Genomic DNA, 27,104 nt, shown 5'->3' with positions numbered 1-27,104 from the left:
CATTCTTATGCTCATAGTTATATTATGTCTGTGATACTCTCTGTACTCTCCAGCAGGTGACTATGGGGGGAGTCTTTAATGAAGGAATTCTCTTGGCTATTGCACATGTTTGTTGCTTTACTATAAAATAGATGAATCATATCATTGTCTTTAAACCTGGAAAACAAAAGGTCTCTCAGCTAGTTTGTGAACCTATAAACTGCAAATAATCTGAAGTTCACCGTGAACCAAGGAGAGACTAATAATGACTTTTTACGCTTAAGGGCATTTTGAGCAGGTACTAAGATGTATCTGTGTGCAGATTTGTGGTCTAACGTCACTGCTGTTTCTGCATCCAGAATCCAATAGATATGGTCCATTTGGGGACTTTAATTGCAGAAAAGAAAAATTGTTTTCTGAGAACGTACACTTTGTTCTGCTTTTTATTAGAATATATTCATTTTTAATTCGTTCATTCTTACTCTATGTATTCTTTTATAATGTGTTGGTAAAGCATCTTAAAGACTACGAAGGACTTTTCTATAAACAGCAACCAGTGTACGGAAAAAACTGAAACTGAAGATTTCAAAAATTGCTGGACATATATAGGTAATTTGCAATCAATTTGTAGAGTATAAATGTGCAAGTTTTATTGTAAATATTATGCAAAGATGCTAAAAAAAAAATGCACAAACAGGCACCAATTCCGCAAGCCAGATGGCGACATAGCTGTCCATGGGGTATATTAACTAAACGGCAGGTTTGAAAAAGTGGAGATGTTGCCTATAGCAACCAATCAGATTCTAGCTGTCATTTTGTAGCATGTACTAAATAAATGATAACTAGAATCTGATTGGTTGCTATAGGCAACATCTCCACTTTTATAAACCTGCAGTTTAGTAAATACACCCCTGCGTATTTCTACGATAATTTTAAGCACAGATGATACTTTAGTATTATCAATAAAGTGCATTGCCATACCCACTTATAATTAGAGATGCTCACTGACCCCCGTGAACTGGTTTTGGTCTTGGATCTGGATTAGCTTCCTGTTTTGATTTTGGTTTTGGCAAAATCACTCTCATGTGTTTTGGTTTTGGATTTTTTAGAAAAAATCCTAAAATATCCTAAAATCACATAATTTTGCACATTTTTTTGTTCCTACATTATTATTAACCTCAATAACACTAATTTCAAGTCATTTGCAGTTAATTTTGACCACCTCACAGATCACAATATTATTTTCATACAGTTTCGGACAAATACTGCAGCGACCTGGCTGGATGGTAAGCGACAGAGCAAAGACACAAACACACGGCAGTTCCTAGCACATCTAGGACACATTGGCACACAGCAGTGGCAGAAATGAAAAAAGGGGGTCCACCCCGCCTCCCACCCTCCGTTATGTTGAATCTTATAACGGAATCCAAAACTCCCGAGATCCGATGAAGTAACAATGATGTTTTGCCTTGTTTTCAATTCCAAGGGCGCGCAACAGTCCCGAGCCGAGCGCGAGCTGCGAGCTGCTCGGGACTCGGATCTGTTAAGTTCGGGTATGTTCGGTTCTCGGGGAACCGAGCCTGAGCATTTCTACTTATAATCCACCTCAAGAGTTGTGAAGTAGGAAAAAAGCACACAAATCCTGCTATAGATGTAGGGCAGCTCGCAAAAAAGTCGCTTTGCTCTATTTCTGGCAATGACTGTTTTTATCAATGTGTTTTTGTCGTTTCTACTGCAGACGCTAACATGAGTAATCAGCCAATCAAAACTTAGCTTAGTGTAAATTGACAGAGAGCTACCAGCTGATTGGCTGCTATGAGTTACCTCAACATTAATGTGCTAATTGTGCCAACTTATACATACATTTGTACACAATTGTTAAAGAAGTTTATTTGCTGTCAAAATTTCATTTTTTTATGATTAAAAAGCTTTATATCTCTACAATTATGATTGAATGTGTTTTTTTTCCATATTGTTTTCTATGATGTGGTAAAATGAGATATATTTTATAGACAACAATAGAACGGTTGCTAAATGACCACAATTATTTTCAATAAAAGTACTTTGACAAAATGCGCACAACAGTGAAATGCGTGATGAAGAAAATTTTACAGTTTCACACCGAACTCTAGTCTGTGTTTTTCAACCATATATTTATATAGTCAGTCCCACCATGCTCTCTGAGTAGACACAACTGTCTCCAGGTGGCAGATGTTTGTCATGTCACACATGAAAATAATCAGCTGTGCTGAATGATAGAAAAACGTGACTGAAAAACTCAGAAAAAGAAGCGAGCAGGAAAACATTTTGTCACGCAATCTGAAAGTGGAAATCCTCTTTGACTTTTGTTCTCAAGCACAAATGAGGTGCAACTTTTGTGGCGCTAAATAAAATAATACATATAGGTGGTGCCAATGTTCTGTAATCCAAAACAAACTTTCTTTGGTCCATCTAGTGCTATTTAGACTTATGAAATGAAAGCTCAGAGTGGTTTCTATGGTTACAGCACATTTGTAGTACATGCACCGAGTTATTAGATAAGCCTTACAGGGATCATTAAAAAAAAATTCAGGAAGAATAGAAATCTGACAGAGTTAAGGGCTTAGCTAAGTTCACCAGCAGAGTAATGAAAGAGAAGTGAACTTTATATGGAAGACAGAGTGATAAAAAAAAATTTTTAAGTAAAGAAATTCATAAAGTAGCCATAAAGGTCAACGTGTGAACTTTTGTTCTCACACTATAAGTTTTGGACAGAATATATCTTACATATCCTGGTTGCCTCCACATTCACAATTTCTCAAAAATAAGTCAAAATGAAACTGTAAGTCATTCTGTCGTATATTGTCTACATTTAGCTTATTGGTGCAGTTTAAGGCGTACCCATTGCTTGTAAACAGTAGAAGTGGCAGCCATTTTGTGAGCTGAACCTTTATTTATGAGAATGTAGCCTGTGAGTTCACTTCACGGCCTCAAGACTCACAGATGTTACTTGTTCCTAGGGAATTGTTAATTCAAAATGGCTGCCACCGCTGTATTTTTGTGATGCCAACAGTAGAAGCCAATAGATTTGCCATGTGTGTACCACAACTATTATACTAAAGTAAAGCTAAATATAACATCAGTTACATAAAAGCACCATAGCCGTATAGATGCTATGAATGTGTGACTTACTTATCATCATTTCCCCCTCTGGGAGCAATGGAGCTGCAAATTGCGACAAAATGGCACGATGCCCAACACCACAGCCCCTAGAGGGCAGATGGTGAAAGTAGGCAAGTATGCCACACATTAAATGCACACATACGACCCATAATTTCAAGACTGAATTCAGTATTTGATATGAATTTTTTCTCAACAACTGATAGAAATAAAGGAAACCTCATATGCCGTGATGGGAGGAGCTAGACTCCAACACCAAGTTGACTGACACTTGACAGCAGAAACAGGTTGATATGGGGGACTAACTAAACATATGTAAGTATATCTTTTCTAGAGGCAATTGTATATACTTCCATTGTAACTAGAGATGGACGGGCTCTGTTCCCCGAGATCCGAACCCACCCAAACTTCGCCTATCCGAGTACCGAGCCGAGCAGGCTCGGTACTCTCCCGTCCATTCAGAATCGAAATTGAGGCAAAACGTCATTGTGACGTAGTCGGATCTCGGGGCTCGGTTCTCACGATATTTGAAATGCATAAATACCCGCCTACACAGCAATCCATCACCATTTGACAGAGGGAGAGAGCAGGGTTAGGTCACAGACTGTATTAGCGCAGGGATAGAGCAATAATTGTATACTTTATTCTTTCAATTTTTATTGAAATTCTGCTAGCAATTCTATTAGCAATTGTTAGAGGAGGCTTTTTTTTTTTCAATATTTTGCACTACAAGTGCTTTGGGGTGTCCCATATTCCCCAGTGTGAAACAATAATTTTTCTGGCTGCCAAAAGGCTGCTGTTTTGGCAATTTCTCTATAAGGGTAGGGTGTCATACACAGACTGACCCCAAACTGGCTTTGTCCATTTCAATTTATATTGTACAGTCTATAACGGCTGAATTTTTTACTATTTTCTACAAGTGGAGGGGGGCCTATAGAGACAAAAACCAAACTGGCTTTGTCCATTTCAATTTATATTGTACAGTCTATAACGGCTGAATTTTTTACTATTTTCTACAAGTGGAGGGGGGCCCAGAGAGACAGAAACCAAAATGCCTTTGTCCATTTCTTTATATATTTAACTATAAGTGTAGGGTGTAATATACACCTAAAGACGATGGCTGCATTGCCAAAAGGCATAGATGGAGAGGAAGACAATCTGGTTTGTGTGTAGAATTAATGACGGCCTACCAGGAATTAAACTGTTTTTTTTGATAATTTATTAGCTTTACTATTACCTTACTTATCCAAGAAAAAGGTGGAGCACTAAATTAGGTTATTTTAGACCAAAAAAATTGTATTTTTTTCAAAAATAGCAAAACAAAACCAAACAAAACCAAAACAAGCAAGGGTGGTTTTGCCAAAACCAAAACCTGAAGGTAATCCAGATACAAAACCAAAACCAAAACACGGGGATCTGTGACCATCTCTAATTGTAACACATAGTATTCCCATGACTATAACGGTGCTATTGGTCTGGTCAGGGCATACAATGCCTGACTACTGATTAAAGCGCTGTGTACATAAGTGTTATATCTTACAGTGAGATAAAGACAGACACTTTTAAGAGGACATTAGTCATCAGTTAGGATTGCAATTTAATCTTCTTCCGTCAATCGAAATTGACAAAAAAAAAAAAGTTACGGGGATTGAATTATTTTTTAAATAAACTGCAGGTGTCACTGTTGCCTCTGTCATTGAAGAGATTTAGGGGCCTATTTATCAAGCCTTAAACCATGCGGAAATGGCTTTTTTCACATGGCTCAGTATTTTTAGCTATGTCATTTAACAAAAGCCAAACGCTGGAGATATCAGAGATATCAAAGTACTGCACAATGGGGACTGCGGTCTGGGCAAATTTATTAAGCTCATCTTTGCAGAGCTTGTCCCCGATAGCCATTCAATCCTATGGGGGAGCATGTCAGGAGAAGAATATTTGGTTATTCTCCAGCAGGCTTCTGACTCTCCACTGCGTTATTTAACAGAATTGACCATCGGTTGAGCTTGTGCATTATATGAACTCGCAGTTTTCATTATTACAGAGTCATCGCCGGGATGGATCACGGTTCCGACATGACTTTAATAGTAAATTGCTCAATTAAGTCATCTGTCATTGCTGCAATGTTAGATGATTCCTAACAGGGCAAATTTGTGAATCGTTTTAAATAGGCCCCGTGACCTATGTCTAAACCTACAGGACACATAATAGCAAAGCAAAGTATGGGAGCAATGGAACAAAACACCTAATAGAATAAAAAATATGTTTGTTTTTTTCTGCAAAACATCACTTTGTTTAGTTACATTTAATTACATCAACGTGTTAAATTGTATTTCAATAAAAATCCAATTTTTTACCTAGGCTGTGCCTTAAATTTCCATCGCATGGGCAGATCTGACTACCGAACTGACAGATCTCTGTCGGAATTGACCGTAGCTGTGCTTGGCCAAACCTGGCTATTGGGTTACCATTAGTGCTCCATACATGACCACATAAAGTTATTGTCCGACTGGATTTATCTTCCATCCTGACTGATATCTAATGGACCACAATCAAATGATGATCGGGATTGGCAAACTTGTTGGATCCGTACATGCGACAATTTGTGGTCAATTAGGTTGAAAACAGCCTTAACGACCGTCAAATTCACAGCATGTGACACATTTCCATGTAAAAGATTCTATGCACAGAAGCAACATTTTAAAATAACATTCATTCTGCATGGTCATAGCTTCTTTGATACTTACGTAAATGTGGATTAATTGGAGCTGCAAAGAAAGATAAAAATGGATTACTACATCGGCCCAAATATTTTTATACACACTATACCATGTTTTATCATTAAATGTCTTTAAAAATCGTTAGTTGTGCAGCCTCTTACAAGATTGACAAGAAATAGAATTTTATGGCTCAAACAGTTTAGATTGCAAACTTTTAGGTTATGTCTCTTCTTCTGGGAATAGTAGGTTTAAAATAATTGTCTTATATAGCAATCTATAGTACACTATATATTTAAATGTTTCAATTTATCAGACTTGAAGATATCGAAGGTAATGGGATTGTACAGACTGAACATCCTGTTGGCCACACACAGTAACCAGGTTTGGCAATTTGGTCTCTAGACTCTCGGCTTCTTAGATGACCAGTTGCTCATGGTTTGTGAACTGCGTGTTCCATAGTGAGATCATTTAAATTGGCTCTTGATAGGGTTTAATATTTCTTATTTTGGCAATGCACATGGTGATATTGCTGATGATATCAGCAAATGGGCACGCAAGAGCATTCAACTTGTGCACAGTTCTGCCCGTATTCAAATCCAAGGGTATCTCAAGATACGCTTTCGTTTGAATCAGTGTGGAGGTGCGCTCTGTTCTGAACAGTACTTGTCATACGTAGACACAAAGAACAGACTGCTGCATATGCACATAGAATAAACATTTACATCAGAATGCATAAAACATTTTTTTTATCTTAAATTAAAAAAACAACTGTCATGATCAGCACTCACCTGAGCCTGCGTGACGTGTGTGTGTGACAATATTATCTAATGAGTAGAGTATACTTTCCAATTAAGGAACGTTAAGCAAAAGGAAGTAAGGCAAAACCATGTTGCATTGCAGGGGGAGGTAAATTTAAAATGTGATGGCAGATTTATAGTTGATTTATAGCATGTCCTAGATCAACTTTTTTCAGTGTTCAAATAAGCTATCAAGTATTTGTGTGCTACATGAAAAAACAGCCAGTATTAAACGGCCAGTATTTTCCTTATGTGCAAAATAATAAACTAATTTGCACCCCTTGCATTGCAACCTAGTTTTATTCAGAAAACTTGAGTAAAAAAACTCAATTTTTTGCTTAACTTTCCGTAATGAATCAGGCCCTCTATCACCGACCCCCTAAATACACCCAATGGATCTTAACTTTTATGTTTCACATACGCAGCTCTGCTAAGAATACAAAGTGATAGAGAAGAGACGACCACCGTGCCACAAACCACAATCATCATCAACGCTATCCATTTCTCTCCACTTACCGCTATACTTGATAATTCGAAAAGCTGAGTCCCCCTCTCCGAATTTGTTGATTGGAGTGAGACGGATTTCATAGGGTTCCGGCTTGACAAGTTTGGTCAAATTGTTTGTAATTAATTCTCCTTTTTTTATTTTATCGTCGACAGAAATCTCTGTTTCCCACCAGCGCGGTTGGCCTGCCTGTTATGGAGAGAAAGGAATCACTTTTATGAATAACAATTCACGTACAATAAATCAGAAATGTGCAAGTCTTTAGGCAGGGGCACAGTTATCTTGGTATCATATAGGGCAAGTGTTCTTAGTGTGTAGGTTGTGTCTCTTTGCCGTGTTGAGTGGGTCACAATTATACCATCTTGCAAAGCTGTTATGTACTACCATTTAGTAAAATATATTATAGTTTAATTTATTGTAAAGCTGTAGCTACATTTTAATTCCTTCATAACCAGAGGTATTTGGCGCCTTGATGATATGAATCTTTTTTTTATGTTGCATATGCAAAACAATATTATATTGTTGTTTTTACTCAGAAGAGACGGAACGTTAATTTTGTAGCATATTGGATTGAATCTCTCTAATTTTTGAACATTAGAGGGCAAAAAAAATAACAAAATCACAAAAATACACTTTTCCTGTGCTGTCTTTTATGTAATTAGTATATACACAATCACACACATATTTGAGGTAGAGCAGGACTGGCAGCAGCAATATGATTATCATTTCACTTTTTCTTTGCCATTTTTTTTTTTACCAGGAGCCCTGAGACTCCAGTAGGGTTTCTGTATTTTCAGCGCTAACAGATATAATGCAAACTGAATCAAATGATCGTTTCTGCTAGGTCCAATTCCAGTTCAATTCCATTTTTAACGCTACGCTTTTTTCATGAAACGGTCCTATCGCGCTCCAGTAGAAGGTCTATTGAAAGTATAGGGTGTGCGAGAGGCAGCCGCGTTCAAAGCTATTCAATTGTTTTTCAACGCAGCGGGTAAAACAGGCAAACATGCTGTTTTATCTCGCACCTCTTTGGGGTGTGTAAAAAATAAAAAACCTCTGAAAAGTATTTGAAATCATGTAATAATGTTGAAAAAAACTCAAACTTTTGTTTATCACTAACTTGTGTAAGTTGATTTTCTTGTAAAAAAAATATTGAAATAAAAAAAAACATAAAAAAAAAATAAAATTACTAATTAATTATATTTATGCATGTTTTTGGTACAAATATGAATGTAGTAATGTGTTTTGACATGGTATAGATGATTGTGTGGTAAAAAATAGTTCAATAAAAAAAATGCAAAAGAAAGTACTGTAATGTAGATATTTTCAATGTGTATCAATGTGTAATGCAATCTAATGTATGGAAATGTATGCAAAACCTTTTTTTGTGTTATACATGACAGTGTTAAAACTCCCCTTCACTCCCCTAAAATCTCGCAAGCACAACTTTTAACGCGCGGGGGGCAGCGTTCTCTCTTTTTCAATTGAATTGCACAAGTTTTCCCGCTGCGCTAACTCAAAACGGTCGCTATTGCCGGCAAAAACCCGTGGGAGATTTTTTTTTTTTTTAACACGGTGGGGAAAAAAGAAATCTCGCTAACAATTGAATACCCCCCTATGAATGCTCCAGATTCCTGTAGCAAATATATGTCGATTTCAGAAAGTTCCAATAAGGCACTGACCTTAGTCTCTGAACACGACTTATATACAGCAGTTTGCTTTAAAGGACATCTGGCGCCTCAGGCAGCCATTTTATGGGAGGAGCCAATATTCATACAGCCTATCAACTCAATAACCAGTGTCTCATGAATATTGGTATTACCTCACGAATGTTGTTTATGAAGCTTTAATGAAACACAAATGATTCACAATTGTGTTTAGAGATTGCACCATGCTACAAATGTCTATTGTAATATAAGTGCATTCTAACTTTTCCTCATTTGTCCCCCTTTGTCATGATAAATTAAGTTTTGTTTTTTTGAATGCATCCTGCATTACATTATATTGAACATTAATGGATATCTCATAATAGATCATGAAAGAGTAGAGCCCTAATTATTATTCCCGCAAGATGTACATATATTAACTGGAAGCTGAAATTTAATTTCTGAAGCTTTTAAAAGCCAAATAATAGACGTAGGTTCACAAGAACTTATTGCAAAGAGAATACAATCATTTTTTTGGATGATGACCAACATTTCAATTTTCCAGTGAGCCTTTTGTCTGCACGGAAGTTATTATTACGGTATTAATAACTAAGTGTAATTCTACTGTGCTGTAGATTATCTAAAACATTTTTTAGCAGTTGCATTTATAAATATGTTTAATCACTGGGAGATCTCTTCAATTAGACAAAGCAACTGAAAGTGTTCAGTCACCTGGCAGTCCTGTGGTGAGATAAACCCTTTTTGTCTGCCTGCCCATAATATTATCATTTTATATATGATATCATCAAGTTCTAATAAGCTATATGTGTTTGCACTATGCAGTGCTGCGATCATATATGGTATATTAAAAGGACACAGGATGGCACAGGGAAACGGAACACTGCCAAACACTCAACTGGTTTTGAAAGCAGCTAAGGTGATAGGATGCACAGAGGTAGCAGTTTGCGCTGCAAGCTGCGAATATAGTAATCATCATCGTCATCATCATCATCTATTTATATAGTGCCACTAATTCCGCAGCGCTGTACAGAGAACTCACTCACATCAGTCCCTGCCCCATTGGAGCTTACAGTCTAAATTGTCTAATATAGACACACACACAGACCGAGAGAGACTAAGGGCAATTTAATAGCAGCCAATTAACCTACCAGTATGGTTTTTTTTGGAGTGTGGGAGGAAACCGGAGCACCAGGAGGAAACCCATGCAAACATGAGGAGAACATACAAACTCCTCACAGATAAGGCCATGGTTGGTAATTGAACTCATGACCCCAGCGCTATGCGGCAGAAGTGCTAACCACTAAGCCACCATGCATATATTTTACAGGTCTGTTAGTCTGTAAATAGGGATTAGATATGAAGAATACTTTGCTATTTCATTGATCAATAAAAATAATATTAATTGCAACAATCAATGCATAAAATAAGACCAGTAGCTACAATGATATTCCGTTGTGGGGCAGGTCCATAGGTTTATCTGTAAAACATCTAATACTAGGCCAAAATTTAAATTTAAATCCAAAACTTGTCAGCCCGCTCCCTGCTTCTGCCATGCAGAAAATACGGTGCCTATACCAAGCCCGTTACCTGAAGCTAGAAGATGGACCATGTTCTAAAACTACTAGGGCAGGGACAGATGCGGGATATGATTGGCGCTGTATAAATAAACAATAATACAAATGGGAGAGGTCAGCACAGCAGGTAAGTATATCTAGCACCAGATATGGCTCTGGATACTAGACTTTGTGCCGATATAGCTATAAATGTTAGATGTAGTGATAGATATGACTCTATACATTAGTTTTGGCACCACCAGATATAGCTCAGGAAATTAGTCTTGGCTCCAGATCTGGATATTAGGTTTAGTGCCAGATATGGCTCTGTGTATTCATTTTGGCACCAGATATGGCTCTGGATATTAGACTTTGTGCCAGATATTATTTTGCACATTAGTTTGGCATCAGATATTGCTCTGGAAATTAGACTAAGTGCCAGATATAACTTTGGATATTAGTCTTAGCACCAGATATGGCTTTGTATATTAGTCTTAGCATCAGATATGGCTTTCGATATTAGTCTTAGTATCAGATATGGCTTTGGATATTAGTTTTAATATCAGATATGGCTTTGGATATTAGTCTTAGTATCAGATATGGCTTTGGATATTAGTCTTAGTATCAGATATGGCTTTGGATATTAGTCTTAGTATCAGATATGGCTTTGGATATTAGTCTTAGTACCGGATATGGCTTTGGATATTAGTCTTAGTATCAGATATGGCTTTGGATATTAATCTTGGTGCCTGATATGGCTTTGAATATTAGATCTGGCGGCAGATAATATTTTGCACATTAGTTTGGCACCATATATTGCTCTGAATATTAAACCAAGTGTCAGATATAGCTTTGGATATTAGATTTAATGCTAGATATGGCTCTGCACATTAGTTTTGGCACTAGATATGGCTGTGGATATTAGACTTGGCACCAGATATGGCTGTGGATATTAGACTTGGCACCAGATAGTGCTCTGCACATTAGTTTTGGCACCAGATATAGCTGTGGATATTAGACTTGGCACCAGATATGGCTCTGCACATTAAACTTGGCAGACGCCTTGGCTAGTTAAGCTAACTTACCACTAACTATTATTTGCCCAGACTTTGCCTTATATGTACGCCTCACCAGGGCCGGATTTACCGCTAGGCAACCTAGGCACCTGCCTAGGGCCTAGCGGCTCTCAGGGGGCCCAGATGGGGGGAAGAAGGGAGAAAAAAAAAAGAAAAAGAAAAAAATTCGACCCCGCCCGTGACTCACGCGGGGGGAGGGGGGGCATGCTAGAAGTTTTTAACAATTTACACGATACACACGGCAGCAACAAGGCGGGACCAGCCGGCATCTGTATTTCTGGAGCGCGCATGCGCCACCTCCGAATTAGAACACTGTCTACACGGGATTTCTGACTATCTTCTTGGCGATAAGGAAAGAGTACCCGCGACTATAGGAGGAAGACATTGCCCCGGATTGGACCACGACTCCAGTTGGAATAAAAGAAGTAAGTGCTTTGGAAACCTGTATCGCATGGACAGTAACTGCATCTGACATTTGAACCTACACATTAATAAGGTATATCGGCAGTATCGTACATTGAATAGCCACTTACTTTTTATTTTATGGGCTATGGCCCCAACTCATGTGTGTTTGGACTCTTTTTTTTCTCTCTCCTTTTCTTTTTTCAATTTTGTTATACTAGTTTTTCCCAGACTGTTTAGTCATTTTCTCATACCCCTAATCAGTTTGCCTATTAACATTTGGCCACTTCTTTGTTTACCGAGCATACTGTTTATTGCATTGCTTAGTGCAATTATCTCATACTGTGCTCTGCACTGTGCACATTCTATTGTTTATATATGTGTTTGTTCCAGCCGAAACATGTTTATTTGCATCAATGTACACAAACAGAATCAATTCTAGCTTTAGGTACACATCATTTGCGCCCTGAACCTTATTTTGTTATCTACCATTATTTGGGAGGGTGGGGTTTTCCCTTCATATACCATGGGTTCAATTTTGTGGCTGCATCTCCACATACTAGAAAGCGCTGCCCTTCCCACTACCATTTTTTCATTTTTCATACCGCCACTTCTAAACTTCCACTTCGACCACTGAGCTTAATATTCATCGTATGGAGCATATGACCAGTATAATTCAAAATTCTGGTAGATCCTTTGACAAAATATAGGGTCCATGGACATTATTCTTTAACTACTGGGACCACAGTGTGATGCAGTGTAATGATAAGAGAGAGCACAGTGTGATGAGAGGGACAGTAATGAGGGGCCACAGTGTGATGCAGGAGGAGCAGCGTGATGTGCGGCGGCACATAGTTTACCCTTCTACTTAACTATAGGAGTATATGCTATGCTAAAAAAAATATAGTGCTATGGATTGTTTCAGGGAGGCGGGGGATGTGAAGGGGTGCATGGGGGGGGCGGGGGGGGCTGGGGGGGGGGGGCGTGGGGTGGGCCTGGGGGGACGGACACCAAACCAATATCTTGCCTAGGGCACCATGAGGTCTAAATCCGGCTCTGCGCCTCACTCTCTTATTTCTGAATTCAACAAATGTGAGATCTGCGTGGAAAGTAATTCTCACCCTGCTTATGATAAACATTTCTTTCTAACAAGTTACTGATACTTTGAAACAAATATATGTGAACGTTAATAACAGATACAAAATAATATTGTCTAGTTAAAAATCCAATAGTTACACATCTTTCTTTGGTAAAGTTTAGAATAAACTTAACAGAAAAAGTCACTTTTACAGTGTAAGTTTGTCAAACAAAAGAGCAATAAACTTTATAGCCCATGAATCAGTCCATAAAAGTGTCATTTTCCCAGCACACTGGTCTATAAAAAGGATTATAAAACACAGAACATTTTAATATCACACAGTTACAGAGTAAGTTTGTGACGGTTCATACAGAAGAGACCTCAGTGACGGAGAAGCTGTAACATATTAGTACATCGCTGATGTCTCCTGATTTTACCAGCGCTGTCTTGTCTTTGACACTTGAGACATTTAAAATGGGATTCTCTACCACCACAAAACCCCTCACCATATTAAGGATCCTCTTCACAAAGCATTGGTGTAGGAGTATCCCCATTGGGACATATTTACTCTAAATAACACCTGAAATGACCGTTGTTGTTACACTGGAAGAACTACAATTTTCTGCTTGTGATTAAACAACCATAACTCCAGAATCATGAGCCATGCAAGTAGTGGGTTACTTATTTTGAGATACAGAACTCCATTTTTTTTTTTGTTCCTGGGGATGTAAGAGCCTTTAGAGGTACGGGGGCAGTAATTGTGGTTTGGGGAAGTTGGAGAACCCTTTTAACTAAAAAGGCAATTGAATAAACTGAGTAATTTATAGACTGAAAAATAACCATGTCCCAGTAATAGACTGATTTTCTACCTGATGTGTAGATGATAGGTTAGGAATGTCTTTACCGAGATACATATGGACTTATTAAATGATTGCTGTGAAGTCTATATAGGTTTCAGAACACTGAATGAAAGATGAACTAACCAATCACAACCTGATCTGCATACTTGGCAATTACTGTTTTGTCTTAGGTGGGAGTGGGTTGTCACAAACCAGCAAATGGAATGGGTCACCTTAGAGAATCACACAAAGCCCAAATGCTTCATGCACATTATTCTGATCACCCAATATCACTGCTTCTAATGTGACCTACCAGAATTATTATCACCAAACTTAAAAAAAAATCTTCAAACACATTCTGACTATTTGCCATTATTAGTAGAGATACTCAGGCTCGGTTCCCCGAGAACCGAACATACCCGAACTTAGCAGATCCAAGTACCGTGCTGAGCCGGCTCGGTACTTTCATGCTTTGTCGGACTTGGAAATGAGGCAAAACGTTACTGTTACGTCGTCGGATCTTGATATTTTTGGATTGCTTTTTAAGATCCAACATAACGATGGGTGGGAGGGAGGGAGGACCCCCTTTTTCTTTTCTGCCACTGCTGTGTGCCAATGTGTCCTAGATGTGCTAGGAACTGCTATGTGTTTGTGTCATTGCTCTGTCGCTTACCATCCAGCCAGGTCGCTGCAGTCTTTGTTTAAAAGTGTATGAAAATAATATTGTGACCTGTGAGGTGGTCAAAATTGACTGCAAATTACTTTAAATTAGTGTTATTGAGGTTAATAATAATGTAAGAACAAAAAAAGAGCAAAATTATGTGATTTTAGCATCTTTTATGTTTTTTTCTAAAAAATCCAAAACCAAAAACACAAAGCTAATCCAGATCCAAAACCAGTTCATAGGGGTCAGTGAGCATCTCTAATTATTAGTACTTTGCAAAATCACATTCCTTCCATTATACACACACACACATACATATATATATATATATATATATATATATATATATATATATATATATATATATATATATATATATAGTGGCCACCTTATTTATACACCTGTTCGACAATGCAAACATCTAAACAGCCAATCATGCGGCAGAAACTCATTGCATGGTCAAGAGGTTCAGTTGTTGTTCAGACCAAAGACCAGAATGGAGAAGAAATGTGATCTAAGTGGCCTGTATATACATATAAATATGTGCATCCTACAGCATAACAATATTTCACAGCAGAAACAGGACTATAAAGGAGCACACAGCCACAAACTCTAAAAAAATATATATTTCATTACAGAATATATATTTACATAATTAAAAACAATGCACAAAAAAAAAATAGTGAGGATGGTAATATGTAACTATTATGTTTTAATAATACCACATTATATTGCTTATTATTTCCTGAATCCAAAAATAACAATTGTGAATCTATATTTCTAGACTGGTTATAGCTACCAGAGAGTGGTATTATATTTCTAATATTACATAATATTACATAACTGTATATTAATTGCATTATCAATTTCTTTCATACTTCAATCAAATAATTAGTGCTTCACTTTTTAATTGGAATGTTTAAGAAGAGAAAACTTTATTAATGCAGAAAATCGAGTAGGTCTTATACCATGATAAAATAATTCACAACATATATCAGAGACACATAATTCATTCTATATTAATCTAGCTCTTTGCTAGGTCTTAAAAAATCCATAACGACGATTGCGCTATTTATACAAAGGCATAGAAAACAGAAAACCATCTGTATTTTTAATTAATCCTATTAGGGCCTCAGCAGGTTTAAAATGATAATAATTTGCTCTCAGTTATAAATAGAGTCTGTGTCGCTGGAAACACGATCTCTGTTATCTAGAAATGACTCATATTCACTCAGTGGGACTGACCAACAGCTTTTTATTTATGGTTTCAGCTAGGAATTAATCTTCTATCCAATGTTTCATGGTATAACAGACAACTCTTTTATTTTTTTTATTTGTATCCCCTATTTGAAAACAATTTTCAAACTAAGATACTTTCAACATTTTTATTGTTTATTTTTCAACAAGAAAGCAAAGTTAATATACAGTATATCAAAGTGGTATCTAATATAGATACATGAAGAATGATATATGCAAATTACTTTATTATCAGGTGGGAGAATATGAATAAACAAATGAATTAATGAATAAACTAATGAATGAATGAATGAATGGAAGAATGAGTTTCTTAGGGTAATCTTGGGTGCTATGACATCACAATCAATGTTGGTGACAGATAGGAACCATGTGCCTGATTCATTAAGGATCTTAACTCAAGGAACTTCTTATTTTCAGTCTCCTGGACAAAACCATGTTACAATGCAAGGGGTGCAAATTAGTATTTTGTTTTGCACATAAGTTAAATACTGACTGTTTTTTCATGTAGCACACAAATATCAACTTTAAATTTCAGTGTACAAATAAGCTATCAAGTATTTGTGTGCTACATGAAAAAACAGTCAGTATTTAACTTATGTGCAAAACAAAATACTAATTTGCACCCCTTGCATTGTAACATGGTTTTGTCCAGGAGACTGAAATAAGAAGTTTCTTAAGTTAAGATCCCTAATGAATCAGGCCCCATGGGTTTAAACATAATGGCTAGTAGAGTTACAGAAATATATATATATATATATATATATATATATATATATATATATATATATATATATATATATATATATATATACAAATGAATAAATATAAACTAACAGAATATAAATGAATGAGTAATCATAGGAATGAGAACACACATCAAAAATGATAAATGTAAAAGAATAACATAAAACAAATCCTGCTAAATTATTTAAAAAAAACTGAGCTGTTAACACACTGAAAAAATCAATTGTGTAAATCATCTGGCAGCTAAGATAAGTTATTTATTTCCACCATAACATCTGCCATTGATTTGTTGTTTGATTTAGAAACTGTACTTTTAGTAAATCGCACAACAAATTGTTTTTCAATTCCTTACAGTAATTTAGTTTGGATTATTTTCCATGAATGGATGTTTTTACTTCGAGTCAGTTTATACCATAAAGGGATACTATAATTAAGAAAATTCTTACAGGTTTCATACCTCTAAGAAAACGTTTGTCGCACATGTATTTTAATATGGAACAATAAATAACATTTCAGGCCCGTGTCATTAAGGCGAACAAAGCAAAAAAATAAAGTAGTAAGTTTGCTCATGGGCAAACCATGTTACAATGGTACTGGCTGTTTTTTCATGTAGCACACAAATACTTGATAGCTTTATTTTTACACTGAAATTTAAAGTTGATCTAGAACATGTCCTACCCCAACTATAAATATGTCCCCACATTTTAAATTTACCTCCCCCTCCAATGCAACATGGTTTTGCCCAGGTGCAAAGTTACTCATTTTTTATGCTTTGCTCTCCTTAATGACTCAAGCCCTTTATCTTTATCTATTTCCCATCTCTGTCGCCTAAACTGTTAATTTACTACACTACAGAATTATGATTTCACAGGAAGTCACATTAGATGATTAATCAATTATCCTGGGGAAGTAAAAACAAAGACTTATATAAAATTAACTGTAGATTCTAACGCTAACAGGGCAGTCAGTCATTCACTTCAGTACAGTCAAGCAAAGTGCGAAGGACAGGACAGTCCTTCATGGACAGCATGTTAAGGTTATTCACCTTCCCTCAACACTAGCTGCATCTGGGCTGGTCCTGATGACTAACCCAAGAGGTTACAGGATTGTTTTCATGCAACTCAATGCCGCCATTACAAACTGTGCACCAGGTAACAAGCCTCGGCCATTTATAAGGCTTCAGGCTACTTGGCGCTTCATTCAAAGCATCCGCCTTCTACAACCATGAGTTTACCAATACCGCATGCTCAATAAGTAGCTCCACCTTGACTGTAGCTCTACCTTACTCATGGTTCAAGTCCCCAAAAGAGGTTGCACTGCTAATTCCGCTCATGCCCTTGGTGTACTTATGGCAGTAATAGGGCAATGCGTTGTGGATTTGAGTGCCGATAGTAGACGCAAGTTGTCGGCTCAATTACCAGAATGACTTGTCCAGTTGTTTGAGCTACTGGCCGTTCATCTGCAGATGACCTCTACATTTGCCTTTATTGTTTGGTCAAAACCGAGTATGGTAGTACCACAACTGGCATTGTCCAGAGAAAGGGGTCTTTCCATAGGCATGGGGTCATTGTGTGGGGAATATTGTTTTTTGTACAATATCTCTGCTAACAGCTCTCAGCTTCAACATGGTTCACTGATGGTATCACTTTGTCCCCATATATTCTACTGTAAATTCTCTCCGGATATTTTTTTTTTTACTTTTAACTTTTGTTCCTCCCCTCTGTGTCTTTTGCGTATAGCAAACATTTAGCACTACCAAAGTACAAAAACCTAAACATTGCAATTCACTTCCCCCCCAAAATGAATTAATGGCAATAAATTGTTTCACAGTTCCACAGAGACCACGGCATAGGCAATCAATTATCAATACTACAATCAGCACTGAATATGAAGCAGCGATATACATGGGGCGGAATACTTCGTAAATTAAAAGCAAATTCACTTATAACTGAAATGTTTCCTCAAGAGAGTCAGCACTATTTGAAAAATAGACTGCAAACTGGAATAATCCAATGATCAGCACGGAGAGTACTTAATTTGCAGGTGAAAAGTATAAATCATTATTGTCATCTCATTAAAAATGACACTTCAGTTCCACATTGGCAAACGTTCATTATGAATTGAAACACGAAGGTTGAAATCGGGAATCTCCCCAATGATATCACAATTGTTAAGTATGTTTTTTCTTTGTTGCAAGGGCAGAACGTTATTGGTTGTTATATCTACACTCCACATACACAGAATTATTTAATGACATTATGCATATAGCATTTCCTGTCTATCTATAACCTAGCACACGTAGCTGTCTGCAAACAGCCTGGACAACACCCCAATTTACATGTTTAACTATTCTATAATAAGACAAGTTATATTTTTAATCATCCCAAAAGTAGTAGTTGCTACAATTTTCTGCATAATGTTTGAATAAATAATAATGTGTCATGTTAAAGTGAAAGATTATGCTAGACAGAGACTTTCTATCAATGCAATAGGGCTGGGCAGCAGGGTGGCAGAGTGGTTAGCATTGCTGTCTCACAGCGCTGGTGTCAGGGGTTTAATTCCCACCATGGCTTTATCTGTGTAGAGTTTGCGGGCCTGAGTCATTGAGAAAAGTATGGCAAAAAAAGGAGTACATGATCTCCAGGACAAACCATGCTGCAATGCAAGGGGTGCAAATTAGTTTAATATTTTGCATATAAGTTAAACACTGGCTGTTTTTTTTCATGTAGCACACAGATACTTGATAGTTTTATTTTACACTGAAATTTAAAGTTGATCTAGGATATGCCCTACCCCAACTATAAATCTGTCCCCACATTTTATATTTACCCACCTCCCCTCCAACGCAACATGGTTTTGCCCAGGTGCAAAGATTTTTATGCTGTGCTCTCCTAAATGACTCAGGCCCTGTATGTTCTCCTCGTGTTGATTAGGTGTCGTTCAGTGAGATGATTACATTTAAATACTTTGGGCCTGATTCATTAAGGATCTTAACTTGAGAAACTTCTTATTTCAGTCTCCTGGACAAAACCATGTTACAATGCAAGGGGTGCAAATTAGTATTCTGTTTTGCACATAAGTTAAATGCTGGCAGTTTTTTCATGTAGCACACAAATATCAACTTTAAATTTCGGTATACAAATAAGCTATCAAGTATTTGTGTGCTACATGAAAAAACAGTCAGTATTTAACTTATGTGCAAAACAAAATACTAATTTGCACCCCTTGCAATTGTAACATGGTTTTGTCAAGGAGACTGAAATAAGAAGTTTCTCAAGTTAAGATCCTTAATGAATCAGGCCCTATGTTATTAAATGAACTCTGACCATGGCTGGCAATCACTGGTCCCTATAGCAAAATGTATTTGGGGGAGACAGAGATAGTAATGCAAGGACAGCACTATGCTGAAGTTTTTTTCTCTATTTCTAAAACAAAATTCAGGTGCCAATTACCCCTACCAGCGTACATCATTCATTTTGGGAAGCATTTACAGAGAAGCTGCAAGCTCTGGTTTCAACGGATACATGATCACTGGTCTAATCAAGTATTGTTACTGCTGCACACGTCTGTGACCGATTCTTGATTGGAGAATAATCAAAGTCTGCCGTCAGTCACTCTATTCTCCCACACTGAAAGCCAGCACACTCGCAGTCTTGCAGACACAGCCTGCTGCTGCAGACAAGTACCGAGAGGTCTGCTAGCACAGGACAGGAGGAGAGCTGGGGGAGGTGACACAGGCAAAATGTGACAGTGTAGATTACCTATAGCATAAAAGAGCAAACAAACTATTTAATTCATTACATTCTCTTTAGAATATATATATATATATATATATATATATATATATATATATATATATGAGATATAGATATACACATTTATATACATACATATGTATATGAATACATATATACGTATATATAGATATATATATAAAAATATATATATATATATATATATACACATATATACGCTTGTTTCCCCGTGGAGATCGGGTGTTAGAAGGGAATGACGCGCAGAGTACGGTCTGCTGGTGTTTAAAGTATCGTGGACTTATACAACGATTAAGAATTAGCACTACCAAATACTGAACTTTTAACTTTCGTGCGCACCGTTTCTGTATCTAATATATATATATATATATATATATATATATATATATATATATATATATATATATATATATATATATATATATATATACACATATATACATATATATATATATATATATATATATATATATATATATATATATGCACACATATACACATATACATACACACTTTTCTTAGTGTACATTTAATTGTAGCCTCTCCCATAGTTATTTATAAAGCATATTATATATTAATTTATCATATGTAAACTATGTATTGTTTATATATTATAACAAATATAACTGTGTATACATTAATCATTTATTACTTATATTACTTATATACTTGGTCAGCACGGTGGCTTAGTGGTTAGCACTTCTGCCTCACAGCACTGGGGTCATGAGTTCCTTAATTGTGTGGAATCTGCATGTACTACTACCAGTAGGTTAATTGGCTGCTATTAAATTGACCTTAGTCTCTCTTAGTCTGTGTGTGTTAGGGAATTTAGACTGTAAAGTTCAATTGGGCATGGACTGATGTGAGTGAGTACAGCGCTGCGAAACTAGTGAAGCTATGTATATAGATGATGATGATATATATAATAAACATTTGAATTCGACTTTGTTATGTGCAGTAAATTGGCAGTGGTGTTGGGTTGGGGGCCAGACAAATAAAATTAGCCCAATGGGTAATTTTTTTTTAAATGAGGCTAAGCTCTTGGTTTAAACTAGCAGAAACTGTTTAACCAGCAATGCAACAGAATTATCTTGCATTTAATACAATTCCAGAATGCGTCACACTGATACTTGGGGTTCCATCAAAAACACTGACGCGTGGAAAGGAATTTCACAAAAATAAGGCAGTGACGAGCAAGTAACTAAAGCATGATCTCCATGATGAGTCCACCATTAACTAAAATACATAAAGAAAACATTCTAAAGTTTTGTAATTCCTGTGTTAAAAAACGAACATCAAGCATGTTCTTGTCATGTCCTCAAAAATATTCCTTTTCTGGTCAAGAAATGTCATACATTTTGCTAGCCGTCGAGTTGTTGCTAACCATATATTCTGGTCTCTTAACTAACGCACTTTAGCTAATAGACTGTGAGATTTATCACTTCACTTACGCTGCAGACTAAAAATCTAGTCCTGTGGAAATCAAGCCAGCGCCGTTTGCTGCTCCTGGGACGTGAGACAATTTTAAATCACCGGTTGCCACAGGTATCATAGTGATTTATGCCATCCATAAAACCCAGCTTTAAAATAAATAAATAAATAAATGCTTTTGAGCGCAAGATCCAATTCCTGCAATATTAAATTATCAAAGATTGATCTGCAAACAATACGGTACAATAAAGTTTTAATGTACAAAAGCAACGGAGAGAGCGCTGAGACCGAGATAATGTCCTGGACTCTATACTGCCAACTTTGAAATTAGTTTCAAGTTTGAGAAAGTAATGTCTGCGCTGCGAGAAGAGCGCGGATAGAGGAGAAGATAAGGATGCAAAGAACATTGATAAAGCAGGGGAAGAGAAAGGAATATACTTTCTTCTGCTTAATGTAAAATTCACAGTGTCGTACAGGAGTTCAAATACTTTTTCTATTTGCCTTCTAAGCAACTTTATGTATTTTTTTGACATTGAAATGAACTGGAAAATACTGTCTAAGGGTTATTATTTGAAGTCTTTTTCGCACTGGAACCAATGGCTCGATTTCGAATCTATAACAATTCCATTCAACAAATTGCTGATGGTGAGAGGTATTCTTAATAGAAATAGTCAAACATTAAGCACTTCTGCAAGTTAATATTATAATATGACAAATCATTTAGATTTTATTAGTTGCTAATACACGATAAAGGTGATTTATGAACCCAGAAAAAAAGGTGAAAGCTTCGTACATATTCTCAGTGCAATTTCACCGTTTGTGCACTCACTTTTTGTTTTCTCCGTGCAGAAACTTTCGGTCTCACTCAAGTCCAAACGGAACTTCCGTTTTTTTCGTGCGTATTCAAATCAAATACACCCAGCCTCAACGTTCCTCGCCATATATAGACACAGACTGCAGTATACGTACAAGCATATGTACAATGTAAGGTCACAACAGAACGTGTAGAAAAAAAATGTATATTATAAAATAAAATAACCCTACGCAAACTGGCCTATGTCCGAACATGAATCGGGTCCTTTGTGTGACCATTTACTATATTGTGATCCAAAATGGGAATGCTTTTAGCAGCAAAAGTAAAAATGTTGCAGCTCACAGCTCTGCCCGCTATGACCACCTCCTTAATTAATTTTAACTTTTACGGTCCTCTCCTAAAATACTTATGTTCCAGGCTTATTAGCCGTGAAGTGTCTTGCGGACGTTCCTGGAGACACTTCGCTGCAATTCCACCCCATAGAGGTGGTGGGAAAACTGAGTGGAGATTTCTACCGCAATTGCCGTTAATTGAATTCCCCCCCTTAGTGCAGAATGCGGTTTGGAGAGATATATTCATACATAGGGGGTGAATTCAATTGGCCTCGTTGCTCGTGAGTCATTTCTGCTCGCGGCTCTCAGAGCTGGTGGTGATTTGAAACCCGCGGCCATAGCAGTGTTTCGTGATTGACAGGTTCACATTTCTAAAGTCGGGTATACTGTTGTCGGCGTTGTGGTAGTCGCGGTAATGACTACCACCGCCAGACACACACGCACAAACACTCACAGAACACTGTAGACACATGCTTTGACCCAGTATTACATTAATGTACATAACGAGCACAGTAAACAAACACTTTACCCTTTTGTTGAAAGCTCCCCTAGCGCTCTTCTCCAGTACATTCATTGAATATGTTTACCTGATGACCATCTTAGAGATTCGCTCATTGCCTAACAAAATAATGACTTAATTGTATGTAGAGAAAGTAAAAGCTTCCTTTGTACTGCATGTTTGGCCTATCTTTGAGCCCCGGCACAGGTTAATGCATTTATTTTTCACCAAGGAGAACATTTACAGAAGAGCTTTGATTTAATGATAAAGCACAAACATAGAGGACTTGCAATAACATACAGCATTTAGCTTATACTATTGAGTTTTTATCAACCAGCCGCTAAGTACGGTAGAAGGTTAATCCAGTAACTATGCACAATAACGTTATACACTGTACATACAGTAAGAAAAACCTCAACGTTCTAATGGCCAATGATCAGTGATGCAGAATAGATCAGCCCAAAGTGGAATTCCTCTCTTAAATTTATAGGGTTCCATTAACAAGTTCAGGTTTTCAGGATGAGAGGTATATAAATCGGGATTTGAATTTATTTATTATTATTTAGTATAAGATGACCTGCGACTTGCAGCAGTACATATTTCAAGAGGAGCATTTATAAAAGAGGGCAATGATCTGCACATCTCTAGAAAGGTTATTTGTCTAATGATCAGTAAATTATTGGTATACAATGTTAAGGGGAGGATTTACAAAGAGAAAACATGAGTTTCTGGATGGGACAAGTTTATACAGTTGGGGGAAATGACTGTTGACATTCGTAACTTGTTGGATTTTGAATCATTTACATTCCTGACATATGTAACCTACGGCATGGTACTAGAGATGTTTGTGTATGAAATTGACAAATTACTTTTATAACCTACATGATACGCTGCCTCTGCAGTTCATCTTTTCACTGCTTCACTCCTTCTGCCCTACAGCTACCTGGTGGTTCTACGCATTATCTGTTTTATGCCCCCTAGAGGATCGTGACCTGCGGTTGAGAGCATCTAAGACCATATTCTCTTGCGGGAATCCCTGGTGAATACCTCTCCTCCGCTAAAATCCGCACCTCGCCAGGGGTAAGCTGTCACTCTAGGAGAGATCAACACCATTCCCATTATCCGGCTTTTGTGACAATTCGGTGAGATGCGGCAGTATGGAAATGCTTTCTATAGTTGATCTATGTCCAAATGCAACTTAGAAGTTGCGTATTTAAAAGAAGCACCAAACTTTTGTGTAGTTCCAACCGTGTTCAATTCCAATCGCATCTCAAGATACGTTTAAATTTGAATCTAGGTGTAAGTACGCTCTGACTACGCAGTACTTGCTGTATGTAGATACACAGAACAGACTGCAGTATATGTACATGCGTATGTCCAATTAAAGAAGACATAAAACATTAATTACATAAAGATTATTTCAATCTGCACTGTACATACAATGTGTTTTAATAGTATATCTTAGTTCCATACAGTAGTTCTGTGAAAGCTAGTGGAACGCATATGTCTGAGGTGGAACTCAGGGCCATCTTAACAACACTATGGGCCCCCGGGCAAAGCAGTGCACCGGGGCCCCTAGATATAGATATAGATATATAGATGTATACAGATACAGATATAGATATATAGAGATAGATAGATGTACTTGCTCAGTGACCCTTGTAGATTTTTTTTTGCAGGTTTTTTCTTTTGCAGGAATATTTATTCTCATTAAGAGCCGTGCCTATGGGGCCCCCTTGCCCGTGGGGCCCCTGGGCAGCTGCCCATCGTGCCCAATGGAAAAGATGGCCCTGGTGGAACTAGCGAGCTGTAAGCCCTGGTGCAGGGAAGTGGGGGTAGAGAGAACCAGGGCCCACAGCTCGTTAGTTCTGCGTGCAGTTGGGCCCCATTATCGCCATGGGCCCCCGCTGCATCCCACTTGCTGCACCAATAGTAGTTCCGCCACTGATGTAACTTTTAAATCAAACACTATGCCTTGTCAGTCATCTCTATCAGTCTGCATTTACATCTACCCTGTAGTCAGGGGCTGGCTGGCAAATGTTAGCCTGGGGGGTGAGACTCGACTCAGTAGTCTATTAGTAAAATTTGAATGGAATAAAAATGCAGGTAATACTGTTCCCAAAGTAGCCCACTGTGTGATTGGCCCAGGGGGTAGACCTCTTGCCCCCCAGCCCAGCCAGTCCCTTCGTCAAACTTCTGGCATCACAAACGGAACCCAATAGCCAGGCAGTTCTGTCGTAAACAGGATTTATTTTGATATATATATATATATATATATAAATCTCAAATATCCAGCAAGTGGAATCCACACTCTCAAGACAGATAACGGTCTGGTAGAAATATCAAGCAATTGTATTCCAAATCACAAGGGAGCGAGGTTCTGTGGAAGCATCAATTCAGATACAAACACAATACTCAGGCAAAGGCTTCAAAACAGGAAGTGCCTTTTCTAGGCCCAAACAGGAAATGAGATCCGAGATGGAATCTTCATGAGACTGTCCCGGGCCATCTTGGATAAGGGCAATTCTAAGGGCAAGTTCATAACACCCTTCCTGTAGTGAGTGCAAATGATACGGGTGAACATAAGCGCACTTGTGACAAATACAGGACTTGAATCGGCTGCATGTGCATCAGAACGCCCTTACAGTACATGGTCTACGTTACCCTTCCCTCCCTCCCTCATTCTGCTTCTCAAGTCATAGACTGACAGTAGTGTCATATGCGTTGAGATATGAATTACCTGCAATTGTGTTCATTGGCCTAATGTCCGCTTCCGGGCCGAGCTCCTTCACACAAGATACGCTAAGCAAACTGTTGTAGGTACATATGAATATGTGTGCCTGACCCAGTACGTAACGGAATTCTGAGGATCAACAATGCAAAAGCAGAACTCGGGGACCGTATTGTCGGTAATTTTGAGCCTCTGTGCAGTAGATTGTTCCTCTGCGAGAATCTATTCATGTTCCGCCACTGGCACATATGTTATTTTTGTAGAAAAATCCTTCAGCGGGAGACAGCTATATTATTTTATAGTAGCTCAGACCTCACTCCTAAACATTCATTGTGAGCAAAAAGCAATCACACAAACAAGAAGCCTTCAGGTTCATTTATTGTAGACTCCTAGATTAAAAGACAGCAGTCATACCTATTGTTCTGTGTGGAAGAAAGAGTGCAAATTTACATGCATAAAATAATTCATTTCTAGTTAAATGTAGCTGTCGGAATAAGTCATGTATTCTTCTTTTTAATTTATTGCTAGAGAAAGTTTTCGATACCTGTAAATTGAATTCAATTTTAAAGCCTGAGGATTGCAACCCTGCCTGTCATATTCTTACACTGTGGAGTACATCTGTAACCAAAAAAATAATAATCCATTTTTAGCAAGTAACGAGCAATGATTACCCTTTCACTGAAGTTTTGCAATGGTTTAGTACACAACTTACATTGTCAAGACACCAAAATCAAATCACAGGAAACAAATTGTAATTGAATAATTTGAATAAAGCGATCACCTGTTTAAGTCCCAAGCGGTACACCACTATTTTGTCCACAGCATCCGGGTTCATCTGAGTCCATTGTAAACTGTACGAGTAAACGCTGGCTTTGCTCTGCCATAATGGATTGTAGGTATCATAGTAGAACTCTGGGGGGTAGGCCTTCCCTGAATAGAAGTGAAAACAAATTATAACAGCCTTGACTTCTAATAAACACTGACGTTCTGTTTTAAACGTTTTGCGTAAAATCAAATTTAACTCTATAATCTTCATAGCAGTATAATTATTTAAGCACCATTCCTAGAATTTTAGCCGAAAGCTCGT

The 27,104-nt window shown here is 37.4% G+C and overlaps 1 protein-coding gene across 2 annotated transcripts in view; it reads right to left on the bottom strand.

Annotated features, from left to right (window-relative positions):
- Positions 1 to 27,104, bottom strand: part of MDGA2 (MAM domain containing glycosylphosphatidylinositol anchor 2) — a 241,464-nt gene that overhangs the window by 27,596 nt on the left and 186,764 nt on the right. For both annotated transcript variants that reach the window (XM_075192161.1, XM_075192162.1), the window contains exons 8-10: positions 26,799 to 26,947; positions 7,169 to 7,346; positions 5,883 to 5,903 (exon numbers count right to left, since the gene is read on the bottom strand). In XM_075192161.1, the coding sequence (XP_075048262.1) occupies positions 5,883 to 5,903; positions 7,169 to 7,346; positions 26,799 to 26,947 (348 nt within the window). The remainder of the gene's footprint in view (positions 1 to 5,882; positions 5,904 to 7,168; positions 7,347 to 26,798; positions 26,948 to 27,104) is intronic.

This window comes from Mixophyes fleayi, chromosome 12, assembly GCF_038048845.1.
Source record: "Mixophyes fleayi isolate aMixFle1 chromosome 12, aMixFle1.hap1, whole genome shotgun sequence".
In the NCBI taxonomy this organism is placed as follows: Eukaryota; Metazoa; Chordata; class Amphibia; order Anura; family Limnodynastidae; genus Mixophyes; species Mixophyes fleayi.
The sequence above is the reverse complement of the archived record's forward strand: the minus strand, read 5'-3'. Positions and strand labels throughout refer to the sequence as shown.